This window comes from Miniopterus natalensis, chromosome 16 (assembly GCF_054644295.1).
Source record: "Miniopterus natalensis isolate mMinNat1 chromosome 16, mMinNat1.hap1, whole genome shotgun sequence".
Classification (NCBI taxonomy): Eukaryota; Metazoa; Chordata; class Mammalia; order Chiroptera; family Miniopteridae; genus Miniopterus; species Miniopterus natalensis.
Genome location: NC_142096.1, coordinates 1,080,939 through 1,095,541, shown reverse-complemented (window position 1 = coordinate 1,095,541; position 14,603 = coordinate 1,080,939). Strand labels below are relative to the sequence as shown.

General features: G+C 55.3%; 1 protein-coding gene across 1 annotated transcript; it reads left to right on the top strand.

Annotated features, from left to right (window-relative positions):
- The first annotated feature begins 615 nt into the window (after nt 1-615).
- On the top strand, nt 616-7,840 carry CA3 (carbonic anhydrase 3). Its single transcript, XM_016198969.2, has 7 exons — nt 616-693; nt 1,292-1,489; nt 3,385-3,503; nt 5,038-5,130; nt 6,335-6,397; nt 7,408-7,563; nt 7,679-7,840. Exons 1-7 carry the CDS (start codon nt 660-662, stop codon nt 7,796-7,798), a joined length of 783 nt encoding a protein of 260 aa, XP_016054455.1. The 5' UTR covers nt 616-659; the 3' UTR covers nt 7,799-7,840.
- Nucleotides 7,841-14,603: the final 6,763 nt, after the last annotated feature.

The following is a 14,603-nucleotide window of genomic DNA, read 5'->3' as shown; positions in this document are numbered from 1 at the left end:
CCCAGCCCAGCCCGCGTCCTGGCCCAGGGGACCCGGGTCTGCGCAGGGACGCCGCCTGCTGCTGCGCCAGGGCGGCCGCTGTCCTCAGGCTCCAAGGATAATGGAGCTGGGGACCTGCCCTCCCTCCTGGCCCTTCCTCCCATCCTGTGCTCCTAAAACTTTCCAAGTCGCCTGCAAGGCAGTCCAGGCAAACAGGCGCGCTCCCCGCCCGCGTCCCGGGGTCTCTGGGGCGCACTTTCAGCGAGGCTGCCAGGGCCACGGAGGGAAGGGGGGCGTCTTAGGTGACGGCTGAGCACGCCTGCAACACTCTGCTCCCCCCCAAAAAATAATGCATGGTGTAGGGGAAGGGGGCACCAGGCGAAAGGCGCCACATCTGTGCCCGGCGCGCGGGTGGGGCAGCCCTGCAGCTCCAGGGGACCGGACGAGAGAGGGGGTGGCGTGGGGGGCCTCCGCCCACCCCACCCGACAGCTGTCAGCGCTTGGCATTCATTGGTTCCCCCCACCCCGCCTCCCGAATACCACCCCAGCCCGCCGAGCCCCCCGCCCCCCTCCGCGCTGACCTAATAAGGCCGCGCAGGGTGTGGGGACCTGGATAAAAGGCGCGCTCGCGGGGACCCTGCGCAGAGAGCGAGCAGCAGACACCCTGGAAGAGCAGGACCATGGCCAAGGAGTGGGGCTACGCGAGCCACAACGGTGAGGCCCCGACCGACCGCCCGGGCGCCCTGCCGCGCTCACCGCCGGCGGCTCCGGAAAGCGGGCGGAGGGGCGGGCGATGGGGGCACTGCCGGTGCCAAAGCCTCTGGCCTCTTCCTGCACCTCGGTGGCTCTCCTCGGTGTCACTGCCTCCACGGGGAAGGCTCAGAGAGGCTGGGTGACGGGCCCAAGGCCACACTGCGTCTGAGTAGCCGGACCGCGGGAGTCCAGTTCTGAGTGCCCCTAACTCCCTGACGCTGGCAGCACTCACCTCCCCAGCCTGGCGCAGGGCCGGGCGGGCTCTGGGACCTCCTGGGGCCGGCGTTCCTCTTCCAGCTGGACGGCAGGAGATGGCTCCGTTTAGGGGCGATGGGGACACTGAGGAAAGCAGCCGCCGAGGCTGCATCCTGAGCAGGCGCAGGGAAGGCGCGAGTTACATAGTCAGCAGGTGCCCCAGGAGCGCGCGGGTCTCGCCTGCGCCCTGGATCACCCCGTGGGACGCCCAGGCCCTCCCACAGCCCCTGCTGGCTTAGTCTCCCAGAGAGGGGGTTTGCTTTGTGCCGCCAAGTTAATAAATCCCCTCGCCTTGCTTTCCCAGGTCCCGACCACTGGCATGAGCTCTACCCTATCGCCAAGGGAGACAACCAGTCGCCCATCGAGCTGCACACCAAGGACATCAAGTACGACTCGTCCCTGCAGCCCTGGTCCGCCTCCTACGACCCGGGCTCTTGCAAGAGCATCCTGAACAACGGGAAGACCTGCAGGGTCGTGTTTGATGACACCTACGATCGCTCGAGTAAGTGGGACCCTCGGGTAGGGCACCCGTGGGGGTTTCCACGCAGTGTTGGCAAAATGCAACTTAGGACTCAGGCGCAGACTTAGTGGGGAGGGGACACTGCAGCTCTGAGGGTGGGGCTGACATCCGGCCTCGCCCCGGCTGCGAGGACTGCAGGGCTGCCCGAGAGGAGCCTGCAGCTGGCCCCACCTGTGCCAGGGGCAGAAGCCGCAGCAGCCGGGAGAGGGGCAGGGAGGGAGGGGGGGAGGGAGGGAGGGGGGGCGCGGGCGCAGGTGAGAGGTGCGTGTTCTCGGGGCTCCCCCGGCCTTCACCCGAGAGCTCCCGCTTCTCCCCAAGTTTGGCAGAGATTCCATCTACAAGGAACAGAAGAGAGAACAAAGTGGGCGGCCCCTCCTGGGGGGGGGGGCCGGTCCTGGGGGGCCAGGGCCGCGGGATGAATCAAGAGCACGGGTCCTTCATGTCCCTCGGGGGCTCTCTGACGAGCCCTTTGGGTGAGTGGGTTTGAAGCACCTGACAGTTTCCTCTTGGGCGTTTGCGTAAAAATGAAAAATCACATGTTTCTTAAAAGCCTCTATTTTACCTACACTATGGGGCAAATCCGTGAAATAAAAAAGGCCCCTAAGAAATGCTCTGTTTCCCTGCACGTGAGGTAAGACTCTTCCCGTGAGTGTGTTGGTGCTGGATGTACATAATACATCTTCTCGTGACTGTTTGTAAAAAAGAAAAAGAGTTACCATTATTCTTACTGATGCACATGAGCGAATATCCCCCATGACGCTGTCGCAAGGGGGAACAGACCCAAAATCCCTACCTCCCAGCAGGTGCAAGTCGGGGGCATCACAGAAATTTATATTTCCTTTAGCAATAACCTCGCGTTGCGTGTCTGCTTCTTTCCTCTCTCTTCTCCGTTTTGGTCACGTTCCGTTTTGAAGGCTAAACAACAAAATTAAACAGTATCCGTGAGGTTGGACCCCATGAGCCCGCCGCCTTGGGGGGTGAGCGAGGGGTGAATCCCGTGACGGGCCGTCGGTCCGCCCCGATTACCTGGGTGTGGGTCCCGCCAGCAGCGGCTCCGGGGCCCAGCAGGATCACGCGGTCAGCGAGCCCCTCGTTTCCACGTGACGAAGCTCATCGGAGCCTCGCTCCGTTGCTTCAGGCGGCCGCTGTGGTTTTCGGGGCCGCTCAGCGCCCGCAGGTGGGCAGCTCTTTCCGGAGCTGAGTTCTGTTCTGACCTGGCTTCTGTGGCTCAGTCTTGGTTTTAGGGTTTCTGGAGAGTTTCCAATATTCTTTAGGAACCATGTCAACCTCTAAATCACTCCCCGGGCTGAGCAACGTGAAACCAGACTAAGTGACAGGGCTGAGGCATTTGGACATCGGGCTCAAAGTCCTGCTCCCGAGAACTATCGAGTTTCGCTGTCCACGTGGGTCGATTCCCTGGGGACTTCTGCCTTCGTTTCCTCCCGTTGGAACAGACAGGGTCTCAGTCAGATGTGGTGACAGCTCTTGTGTGGAGCCTTAAAGAAAGTGCAGTGGGGGCGAGATGCAGAGAAATCATCCCCTTTGCTCAGTGGCAGCCCCGCGGGGCCCGGAGACAGGCAGCTCCAGGCCTTCATCTCCTTCAGTCCTCACAGCAGCTCCGAAGGTTGGCGTTATGGTCACCTTCACAGAGGTGCAAAAACGGGGTCAGAGCAGTTTAGCAACCTGCCCGAGGACACACAGCAGGCGAGGGCAGGGACCAGGGGTCTGCGCAGCTCTTGGCTGCCAGTCACCTCTTCCCTGGGCACCACACGTGGACCCAGCGTGTGGCCCACCCGTGTTTGCCCACCGGGCCGTGGGCATCAGGGTGCCTGTTGGGGGGCGTGAGTCCACCGCTGACCCTCTTCTCTGAATCGCAGTGCTGAGGGGAGGCCCTCTCAGTGGACCCTACCGGCTGCGCCAGTTCCATCTGCACTGGGGCTCCGCCGACGACCATGGCTCCGAGCACACCGTGGACGGGGTCAAGTACTCAGCCGAGGTAGGAGGCCCCGCTGTCAGCCGCGCCCACCCCTTCTGCACCGAGCCTGTAGCTGCGCCAAGAGCTGTGGTCACCCCGGCTAGTGTGGCTCAGTGGTTAGAGCATCGGCCCGAGTACCAAAGGGTCTCAGGTTCGATTCCCAGTCAAGAGCAAGTACCTGGGTTGCGAGCTCGACCGCAGGCCCCATTGGGGCTCGTACAGGAGGCAACCCCAGTGCGTCTCTCACATCAATGCTTCTCTTTCTCTCTCTCCCTCCCTCCCTCCCTCCCTCCCTCCCCCCTCCTTCCCTCCCTCCCTCCCTCTTTCTTGAAAAAGCAATGGAAAAATATCCTTGAGTGGGGATTTAAACAAACAGACAAACAAAAACAACGAAAAAGCTGCCCGAGGAGCAGGGCCTGGGGCCCTGCCTTGTGCAGACTGGCATCCAAGTCCATCAGTTTGTCCAGTGCCCTGAGCTGCCTCCGTTTTTAAAGAAAATAGTACTTTAAGAATAGGCTGACACGCATGGTCCTGACTGTTAATGGAGGGTGTGCATACGTGTGTGTGACTACACATTTTCTACACACACGGATAGAGACACGCACGACATTTGACACAAGCCAGTGCTGCTTTCTCTCAGTGAGCCTATGAAAAGCACAACTTGTAGCTCTGACCCAGGCACCGAATTACAAGGAACTAAGACAAACCCCCTGCACGTTCCCTCCATAAAGCCGAGTCCGCGAGAGGTGACAGGTGCCCGGGGGGGCTCCGGTCAGCATGGGAACCGCGGGGCACCGTGAACGCCGTCTCAGGCAGCTGGCCTGTTGGTTAAGCTCACTCTGGAGGACCCGCAATACTTCCTGTGGCCAGTCCATCTCCCTGCAGCCCACCTGCAGGGCCAGGAGCCACAGAGAGTCACTGTCGTGACTGCCTCTGGCTGTCTACCCCCAAAGTCTAGCGTGTTCCTTACAAACACGGGTGAGCTTTGTAGCCCGACCTCCGTGCATGGGGTTATCGCACACGTTTGATTCTGAAAAAATTAGTTTTAACTGCTAGGAACGCATGTATTATCTGGCCCATCGATGTAGCTCAATATGGGCCTTGGACTAATTTAACTGGTGCCCATGTTCTAACTAGGATGAGATTACCACTGGCCACGAAAAGGAGATGGATTTGAAGGCGGTTGGGTCTCCCCCTTCTCTCCCCCGCCCCCCAGCTTGTTGTTGCCTTTGGGATGCGAGCAGATCCCTGCCTGTAGCTCCGTGTCTCCCGCGGTCAGAGAAAGTGAGATTATGCAAAACTGAAGCAAGTCTTTGAGTCCGTAGTTCAGTTTTTATTCATTGTTTATTGCAAAGTCCTAAATCTTTTCACCCTCATTTTATGTGCACTGGAGCCACTGGAAATGCCACCCAGACACTGCCCGTTGGTATTTAGAATCCCACCAGCGCCCGGGAGAGTGGCCGCAGGCAGGAGAGCGGCCGGGTTTCCCGCGAGCCGTTTGACACTGGCTTCCTCGCGCCAGGAATGTCGCTCACAACCTGTGTTCTGTTTCCAGCTGCATTTGGTTCACTGGAATCCGAAGTACAACACGTTCGGGGAGGCTCTGAAGCAGCCCGATGGCATAGCCGTGGTCGGCATTTTTCTGAAGGTGAGTCACAAACCGACCACGTGTTTTGTTTCCAAATTGACTTCCTTACCCAGGCTCAGGATGGCACGAGCGCCACTCCCTCCTTTTGTTTAAGCAGGGCCTCCGGGAGCCTTTCTTCTGCCAAGGGCCATGTGGATATTTATAATATCATCTGTGGGCCATCAAAAATTATCAACTTAAAAATTAGCTATGAAAAATGCTCCTAGGCTTATTAAATTTCGACTCCCACCTGCGGTTGCCTTGGCAGGGCCAGACCGAATAATTCCGGGGGCCATATACGGCCCGTGGGCCAGACGTTCCCCAGCCCTGGCTTAAAGGGGAGAGAGTGCATTTCAGTATCCATTCAACTAATGTAGATATTTCTGCTCAGATAGCTCAAAATGTTTGCTGTCCCCAAAAAGTGGACCTTTGGCCCTATTTCTCAAGAAGTGGATCTACGGATGAGTGTGCATGTGGAGGGTGGGCCGGGGGCAAGTCACGGGCGGTGGGGCCGCACAGCACGGCCCATTACCCTTTCCCGGCAATCATCCCGTCACCCTGGAAACCAGCAAAGCCGATGTCGGGGACGCTGTGATGCCCGGGGCCTGGCCACACATCCCCGAGGCTTAGGGCGGCCACCGCGCCCATGGCCCCGGCTAAGACAGCACCGGGAATGTGTGTGTTGTTGAGCCAGACTCGGTTTAAATTGGACTTAGCGTCATTAACACAAGAATTTCGTGGTAACACAATCTCAGTTCCAAGTCGGGTGAAAATCTCTCTCCCTTCTTTTCGAATGACCTGGTTCGTCTTAGGTTCTCCGTTCACCGGCTCGTGTCCCCACTTGGGCACAAAGCGGCAGGACGTGGGTGGGTCTGAGCGGAAAGGCTGAGTTTCGTTTTAGATGCATTGAGTCCATTCTGGCTCTGATTCTATTTTTAGAAAGAAAACCATGGAACGACCTTGCAAGGAAGGCCAAGGTCGCAGAAGCAGATCAACATGCAATTTTGTGGTTCTGTCCTACAGGGGCCTGGAGTCCAAGTTTAGCTCAGAAAATACACCCTCTAAAATTTGGGGGGAGAAGTAAACTCACTTTTTGCTTAGTACACAATTTCCTGGCAGATTTATAAGCTCTGGTTGCAGATGGATCGACCAAATGGGTTTTGAAGACAATCCTAAATTACGGAGAAGAGAAAACTGTAATGATTGGTTTTCTGTTTTCTTGCAGATAGGACGGGAGAAAGCCGAGTTCCAGCTGGTTCTTGACGCTCTGGACAAAGTGAAGACAAAGGTAAAAAATGCTCATTTTCCCTCCGAGAACAGCAAGTGAGGTTGGTCAGGTTTTCTTTTTACATCTCGAGTGTGTTTCTTTCACCTGTTACTAAGTTTGATGAACATGCTAAACACATGTATGCAGATAAATGCCATTACACTTGTATGTTTATAGCTTTTAAAGTGATTTCATGTGCATCAGCCTACTTAATGCTCACTGTTGGTCATAGTTACTTTCTCAACGAGGTGGACGAGAGTGGCCACCCCCTGACACATGTACACACGACATGCAACACATACCACATGCACACAACCACATGCACACACCATACACACACCACATGTACACACCATATGCACACACCACACGCACACAGCACATGCACACACCACACATACACCACATGCACAGGCCATATGCACACAGCACATGCACACAGCACATGCACACACCCCACATGCACACAGCACATGCACACACAGCATGTGCACTCACATGTGCAGAGGTCGCATGTTTGGCTCCTGGTGTTGCCCTTTCTCTCTTGGCGGCACTTACAAAGTCCCTAATTTTCAAGTTAACAATATGGACCCGTCTAACGAGCAGCCTCGTCTTAATTGTTTGGACTGTTCTAATCAAGTGCTAGTACCTTTCGCCTCCACGGAAAGTAAGTTTTCATTTTCAATAAAAACCGAGCCTGTTTCTCATCACTTAGGCCCGAGCATCATTGATACGAATGATTTCGGCTGCAGTTTAGATGTTTCTCTTTCTGGCTGAGAAGCGACAGAACTGCAGCTCTGCGGCAGCTGGCGGGGATAAAGCGGCCCAGCGACTGCCCCAGGGGCAGGCTGCCGGGCAGGCCCCGCTTCCCCCCCCCCGCCCCCTATTTCTCAAAGGGGCCACTTTGTCCAAAAGTTCCGTTTTCTCTGCTGCCTTTGAACTTATTCGGACCAACACAGCGGGGAGGGCCTTGGGGAGGCCGGGGCGTACTCAGCGCACCTGCCCCCCTCCTGCCCCCCCCCGCTCTGCAGGGCAAGGAGGTGCCCTTCACCCACTTCGACCCGTCCTGCCTGTTCCCCGCCTGCCGGGACTACTGGACCTACCACGGCTCCTTCACCACACCGCCCTGCGAGGAGTGCATCGTCTGGCTGCTGCTCAAGGAGCCCATGACCGTGAGCTCCGAGCAGGTGAGCCGCGCCGGTCCCCGCGTCTCGCGGGAAAGCCACCGGTTTCTAACCGTCACCCGCGCCTTGCGACCGCTCGGCCGGCGTGGAGCTGACCGCCCGCCCTTGCCCCCCGCAGATGGCCAAGCTGCGCAGCCTCCTGTCCAGCGCCGAGAACGAGCCCCCGGTGCCCCTGGTGGGAAACTGGCGCCCGCCGCAGCCCATCAAGGGCCGGGTGGTGAGAGCCTCCTTCAAATGAGCCCTCGCGGGAGGGGCCGCCGGGGGGCCTGTCCCGCCCCCGGCACCGCCTGGCCCCGCGTGTCTTTCAGTTTCCGCCCCGAGCAGCGAGGGAGAGGGATGCCGTCGCGAGAAACCAAAGCTACCGGGGGCAGGGCCGAACGGGGCACCTGGCCTTTGTAATAATCACCTTCCCTACACCAGTAGCGTTTGTAGTGTTTCAGAAAGAAGCAAGGTAGGCGAGTAAAGGGACAGAAACAAGGCAGCCGGCACCATTGCTCTGCCGTGACCCTCACAGAGCTTCGGCTTCACTGCTTTCACGTTACGTGTCCCTCCCAACGCCTCGCGAGCGACTCCGCGTAGGTGCACAGGGGTGCGGGTCTTGCAGCAAATGCACACGAGCAGGGGTGACACCAGGCACCGTGGGCACCAAGAACCGAGACCCTCATGTGTTTTCACCCTCAAATAAAACGACAAGAGGCCCACGAGGTGTTAAAATTCCAGCTCCTGTAAAGATGACCTGTTCTGATTATCGGTGAAAGGAAGACACGTTTGACAGGGAGGTTTTTTTTAAAGAAAAGCACGACCCAGTATTTTAATTTCTTCTTCCTAAAGGGGGTTGGCTGTAGCCTAATAATTTCCTTTGCCTGAAGGAGGCCCGTTTCTTTTTAATTTTGCTACTTTGGTTGTTTGCATGCTTGTTAAAATCAAACCGCCTCGGCTGCTTTCCCAGTTAAGAGCGGGGTTAACAGTCCCCGGCCCGCGCAGGGGTGGGCACCTGGGCGCTCGGCGAGGAGGGGGGCTGATCAGCAGACTAATAAAGACACGAACGCAAGGCGCTCGGTGTGGCCGCCGTGGTGTTTTTTAATGGAAAGGGTTGCACGGGGCAAAATGGATGAAAACCGAGAACAAAGAACGGGAAACTTCACAGGCCTGTGTGACGACTGAGGGGTGGCGACAACGCACCCAAGTCCTGAGGGCGATCGGACGCTGCATCCCGTCGAGGGGCGAAGGCAGTCGGGGGAGCCGCCCGAGGGGGCTGCAGACAAAGGGGACCGGTCGGCGTGCATTTGAGCGTGCGGGGTGGTCTCCAGGGGTCTGAGGCTGGTTTAGGATTTGGGGTTCATAGCGTAGGTGCTCCTGCGGGACATGGGTTGACCCGGGCCCAACACGTCAGGTCCATCCGCTTGGGCCTTCAGACCATTTACTGTCTTTCGACACAACCTTGGATGTGTTTCACCACCTCACTGGCGGCAGCAATCGGCCGCCTGCAGAGCGAAAGTGGTTATGGGGCCCCCCCGAGAGAGCCCCGGGAGGCGGGAAGTCAGGTGGCAGGGGCCTGGGAGGGGAAGGTAATTTAATAGATCGCCGCCTGGGTGAAGTGGAACCAGGCTGGTCAGCGCGAGCGGCATCTATTAATTAGATCCCTTGAAACTAGGAGGCGTGGGGCCTTCGTCAATTAGCGGCGATGCGCAGCCCAGTCTCTCGGGCGGTCACGCCGTGGTCACACGGGAGGGCTGGGAGATGCGTCCAGAGCACGCTGTGCGGGACCCACACGTAACAGTGCCGGCCGCGGGGGGTACGTGCCGTCCTAAGGGAAGGCGTCTGCTCAGGGGAGCTATCGCCCTGGGCCCCGGAGCCTGGAGCCTGGACCGTGAGCTCCATCGGGCACGGATAGGAGCCTGGACACTGACATTCATCCCCCTTGCCGCCTAGTACTGTGCCTGGTACTTAACAGGCATTCAGTGAATATTCAGTGACGAAGTGAAGAGCCCAGGACCAATACCTTCTTAAACGATACCTTGATCAGCGTGATTAAGGCTGGTGCTGGTGTTTGCTCGTCTTATTTAGTTTAGATCTCCTTGGAAAAGAATTTCTTTAGCTTCAGGTGGTAGCTCTGCAATAAAACAATCTCCCAGCCCCAGTCTGGGCCATTACCGGTGCCCACAATGATCATCCAACTCAAAGCTTCCTCCCAACCTCTCCCTGGGCTCAAAGTGCTGGGTTATTATAAACGTCCATTCGAGCGTTGAAACCACACCGTGTCCCTGCTCCGTGTGTGTGTGACGGGGGGTCATTCTAGTCGTGCACAGGCTTCCAGACAAATGCACTTCAGGCCCACACAGCCCGCGGCGGGGACAGGGCCAGAGCTGCCAGGATCACGATGTGTCGGCACCGGCCTCCTGCTCTGCGGAGTGGAATGGTTGCAGGTATTTTAAATTTCAACACAGGGCAGAAACTAACTTGAACTGTGTCGTAATATTCAGAGGATTATATCCTGAGCGGTCTGTGAATGGACGTCAGGACCAAGAATTTGCTGAATTTGAGCACTGGTGGGCCTCCAGGTGCAACTATATTATGGTCCCTTTTGATGGGGAGATGATACATTTCTGAAGCGATAAATGACTGCCCGGGACCACTGACCCGAAATCCCTGGCGTCGGTCAGCACAGGCGGGTGCAGGTGAGCGGACAAGTGTTGTGCACAGAACAGGTGAGGCTGCAGGTCCCAGAGTCTACCTGTGATCACTCATCTAACTAAATAAACAAGCTGAGATACATGTGAAAAATCGGTGCGTCTGTCATTCAAGTAAGAATTGGCAAAAATAAAATTTGTCCGGAAGAAATTTACAGGGATCAAAACCACACTGAACACCACACGTAAGTAAAATAAGAAGATGTCCGTGTCTCTTCTAACGTCTTCTTATTTGATATTAAAGAGGAATTCTGGGCATGAGCATGATCTATTATTGTAGCAGACGGAGCAGTGAGAAAGGTGAGAGAAAAAGGAATGACAACCGTGAATGTCAGGGTTAAATATTTTTTTTAAAGTTTAATATTTTTTAAAAACTACCCTTAAGGCAGCTCTCAGACTTAAAATGTGAGCCCGTAAAGCCTTGTTCCCATGTTATTTCCCACTCGGGCCACTAGATGGAAGCACAACAATTACAAAAATGACCAATAAAAAGCTCTGCTGTGTTTCATCCCCTTCGTTTCACTCCTGACGCCCTCTCTCCTCTTCGCAAATGTTGAATGAACCATTAATACCCGTCTGCAGAGAAAAGGCGGTGAGGCGTTGTTACATATTTTTGAGAATTCTAATAGCCGAAAGCGAGGCCTGGGAGATTGAAGGACAGGAGTTCCTGAGCTGAAGCGTAAATGCATCAGAAAGAAGCCTTTTGCAGCCCCGCCCAGAGGCCTGGGTTCCGGTGGCACAACAGTCGCTGGATGTGTGGCCTCGGGCACGTTTCATTTCTCCGTGCCTCGGTTTCCCCACCGGTGAAAAAGAGGGTTTTTTAAGTATTGGGTGGGTTTGGTGAGTTAATACAAACCTCTTGGATTAGTTACTCTGGCACGTAATAAACTAGTAGGGGTTAACAGCGGTCTTCTGTCCACGGATTGTACTTCAACCAAGAAAAGCCGTAACGGTTTATTCAGTATCGAGATTATGTTTCTCTCTCTATGTATCTATTAGTAACATCATGAACCCACATGTTATCAATTCAGACAATGCTGCAGGAGTTACTGTAACAAGCTCCCGTAACGAGCTCCCTCTGTGCTGGGCACTGGGGGAAATGGGATTTGAAGACAAGCAGTGACTCCTGTCCCACATGCTGTGGCCACACCACAGAGCAGCACAATGCTAGAGGGGTGACCGAGGGGTGACCAGGGGGAGACTGGAGGATTTTCCTGGGGGGCTGTCCTGCTCCAGAGCTCGGCACCTCACCTGAGGACACAGTGGACAAAACACCAGAAAGTAGCCCGAGGGTGAGAAGCGGGATGGCTGGACAGAGTTTAGGGCACTGCATGCAGTCGACAGCCATCTCCATCTGAGGACAGAAGGTCTCCTGCCGTGAGATTAATTGGGGGCTTGCCCGGGCACGTCGAGAGTCAGAGTCCTGGGTGAGTTGCCCGCATCAGCCTGGAGACGCGTTTATACATTTGGGGGTGACTTGATCCCATCGCACCAAAGGAAATAAAAGAGGCGAAGCATGAAATCAGGACTAAGGGGATGGTGGCTCCGCTGCTAACGAACTGCGGCCCATTAGAAGGTGCCCAGTGGCAGCCACCTGACAGCCTGACCAGGTGATAATCGCAGGTAATCAGCGCGGTGAGAGCGTCTGACAGTGTGGTCACAGGGGACCCGGTGCCCTGCCGCGGCTCGAAACCCAGCGATTCGAGAGCTCATTTTAGCCAGTGAGACTCACTCTGCGCGGTCAACAGTCAGATTGGCCCGCGTATTTGAATCACCCCCAGGTAGAGGAGCGGCCTGGGAGTTCAAGGGAAATAGTTTGGCCATTAAAATGTCCATTTCTTTGTTTCGACGTGTCCGTAAATTTGTCATACTCACTCCACTCATTTAAAATTCGAATGGTTCCTAACACACGCGTTCAAGGGACTTCTCCCCCCCCAAGGACACGTGACTCCCGTGAACGTGGATTAGAAATGTTTGAAAGTATCACACAGCCTGGCTCGTAGAATTCACACTTCTGCTCCCGGGTGTGATGGGCCAAACGGAGACCTGAGGCAGGCTCGAGGGCATCCGGGCGGGTGGGGACCCAGGGAGAGGGCTCGGCGAGGGAGGGAGACTGCGAGCCCAGAGGAGCAGGCGGAGAGCAGGGCCCGTCCTCGGGCGACGCGAGAACAAAGCAGGACAGGTGCAGGTAGACAGGCGGCCACGCAGAGGCTGCTGGTCAGGGCAGAGGCGGGGTCTGGTTCTTGTGCTGAAAACCACTTTTAGGAGTAACAAGAATACTTGTAAATCCCATCTGTGATGCAAGGGGTGTGTGTGTGTGTGGCAGGGAGGCTTTAGGAAGGTAAGGACTCTACCTGTCTTGTTATATTACCGAGGCCTCAGTACCTAACACAGCATCTGGAACCTAGTCAGTGCTCAAAAAGTACTTGTTGAGTGGAGAGAGGAATACGCAGATGGAAGGAAGGAAGGAAGGAAGGAAGGAAGGAAGGAAGGAAGGAAGGAAGGGAGGGAGGGAGGGAGGGAGGAAGGGAGGGAGGATGGGAGGATGGGAGGATGGGAGGTGAGGGGAGGTTAGATGGATGGGGCAATGAGACCCTGAAATACTGAATGACCCTGTTTGACTGCGCTGGTGTGAGCTCTGTCCCCACCCAAGAGATCCTAGCGGGCAGGAGCCCCTACTGATGCCGCCCAGGCTTCTCTGTAAAGAGCCTGCAGATGGCAGAACAGAAGCAAGTTTACATAGATCCAAACCTTATCATAGGCAAATTCAAATTTAAAAAACGCGTTTCCCTTCGTACAGAAGACACACGTTTTAGGAGCTATAACGGACGTCCTTTCCGCAGAAACTAATCTCCTTTAGCACCTGGGCGTCTAAGTGCAGACTGGAGAGGCTGGTTGGCAACGAGCCGGTGGTGGTAGCTGGCAGACTGATACCAGGGCTTGGACTTCTGCGTGTTTGCCTCCGTCTTCTCGTGCGTGACTTTCCCTCTCCGTGCGCTCGGTCTCATGTGACGATGCCCACGGTACCTGCTCACGGGTCGTAAGGACAAGTCTTCCTAATTCAGTCTCGTCATGGCCACAGGTGAGGGGAGGAGGGCGATTCTGAAAACTCAGTAAACGTTTTCCACGGACACGTTCCGCCCCACCCCCCCAACCACCCAGGGGTCTGTTCAGGTGAATTCCTGCCGTCCACAGACAGACAGACTACATGGCACATACACACTCGTGCACTTGCGGTTGCTACCTGGAGTTTGCTTATCAGCTGAGACTTCCTTAGGAAAAATCCCTTTAGTCAGTGAACTCAACAGACGTCAAACTCGGGTCTATTTTGGTGGTGGTGGTGGTGGGAATGGTACTTTGTGGCTCAGCTCATAACTTGATGATGTAAACTGCCCACCTATTATAATTTTCTTTAATTTAAACAAGTATTTTAATAATATTTCAGTAGAGAAGGTCTAACTCCTTCCTTTTAACTTGTTTTCTCTAACACAGGGCCCGTTGTCACAAGGTGAGATGCTTGCTGAGCCTCTGCCCTGAGCAGCGTAATTGGTGTGAAACATCGAGTGAGCCCCAAGGGGGCAGTGAGTCCTGGGGGACTTACGAAATGACCACAGGTGTCAAGAAGTACGCCTGCCACTCGCTAAAAGGGTAGAGCTCTCGGCTGGGCAAAGCATTCCGTGTTTGATATATAATTTTAGAGGTATACACAAATGAAAAACACTCTTTTTGAAAGGATTTCTTGTTTTTCTAAAGCATTTACGTCTAGAGTATGAAAGAAATAAAACGAAGTCAAGGAACTACCCAGAAATATCAATGAGAAGGAAAGAATGGCAAAAGGTGACCTCTAAACACTGCCCCAGAGAAGTCGTGGGAGGCAAGGCAGGAATAACTGAGGGAGGGCTTATCAGGCATGCCACGGTGCCCGGCACGCTGGGCATGAAGTACGTGGCAAACGGTGATACCAGTGCCACGGGAGCCAGGAACAGATAGCAGAGCCAAGGGCACAGGTGACCAGCGAGACATGGCTGGGGTCTCCCGCGCCCCGCGGGCAGCAAAGCATCCAGACCGCGGTGGTGCTGGCCGCTAGGCTCAGTGTCAGAGCGCGAACCAGGGTTTAGAAGGAAATGACAGACCCACAGCGTTATACAAGCATATATGCAGACATACTTTAACAGCTGAGAGCTCAATTTTGAAAATACAATGTATTTTAATAAACACTGCCTTTATAATTATTCAAATTGTGTGTATATATTTTTCGGGACACCCTATATCATAAAATATAAGCAAGTGGACATGTGTAGAGGGTAAAAAAAACTAAAAATAGAAGTGTGCCCACCCCACCTCCTCCCTGCC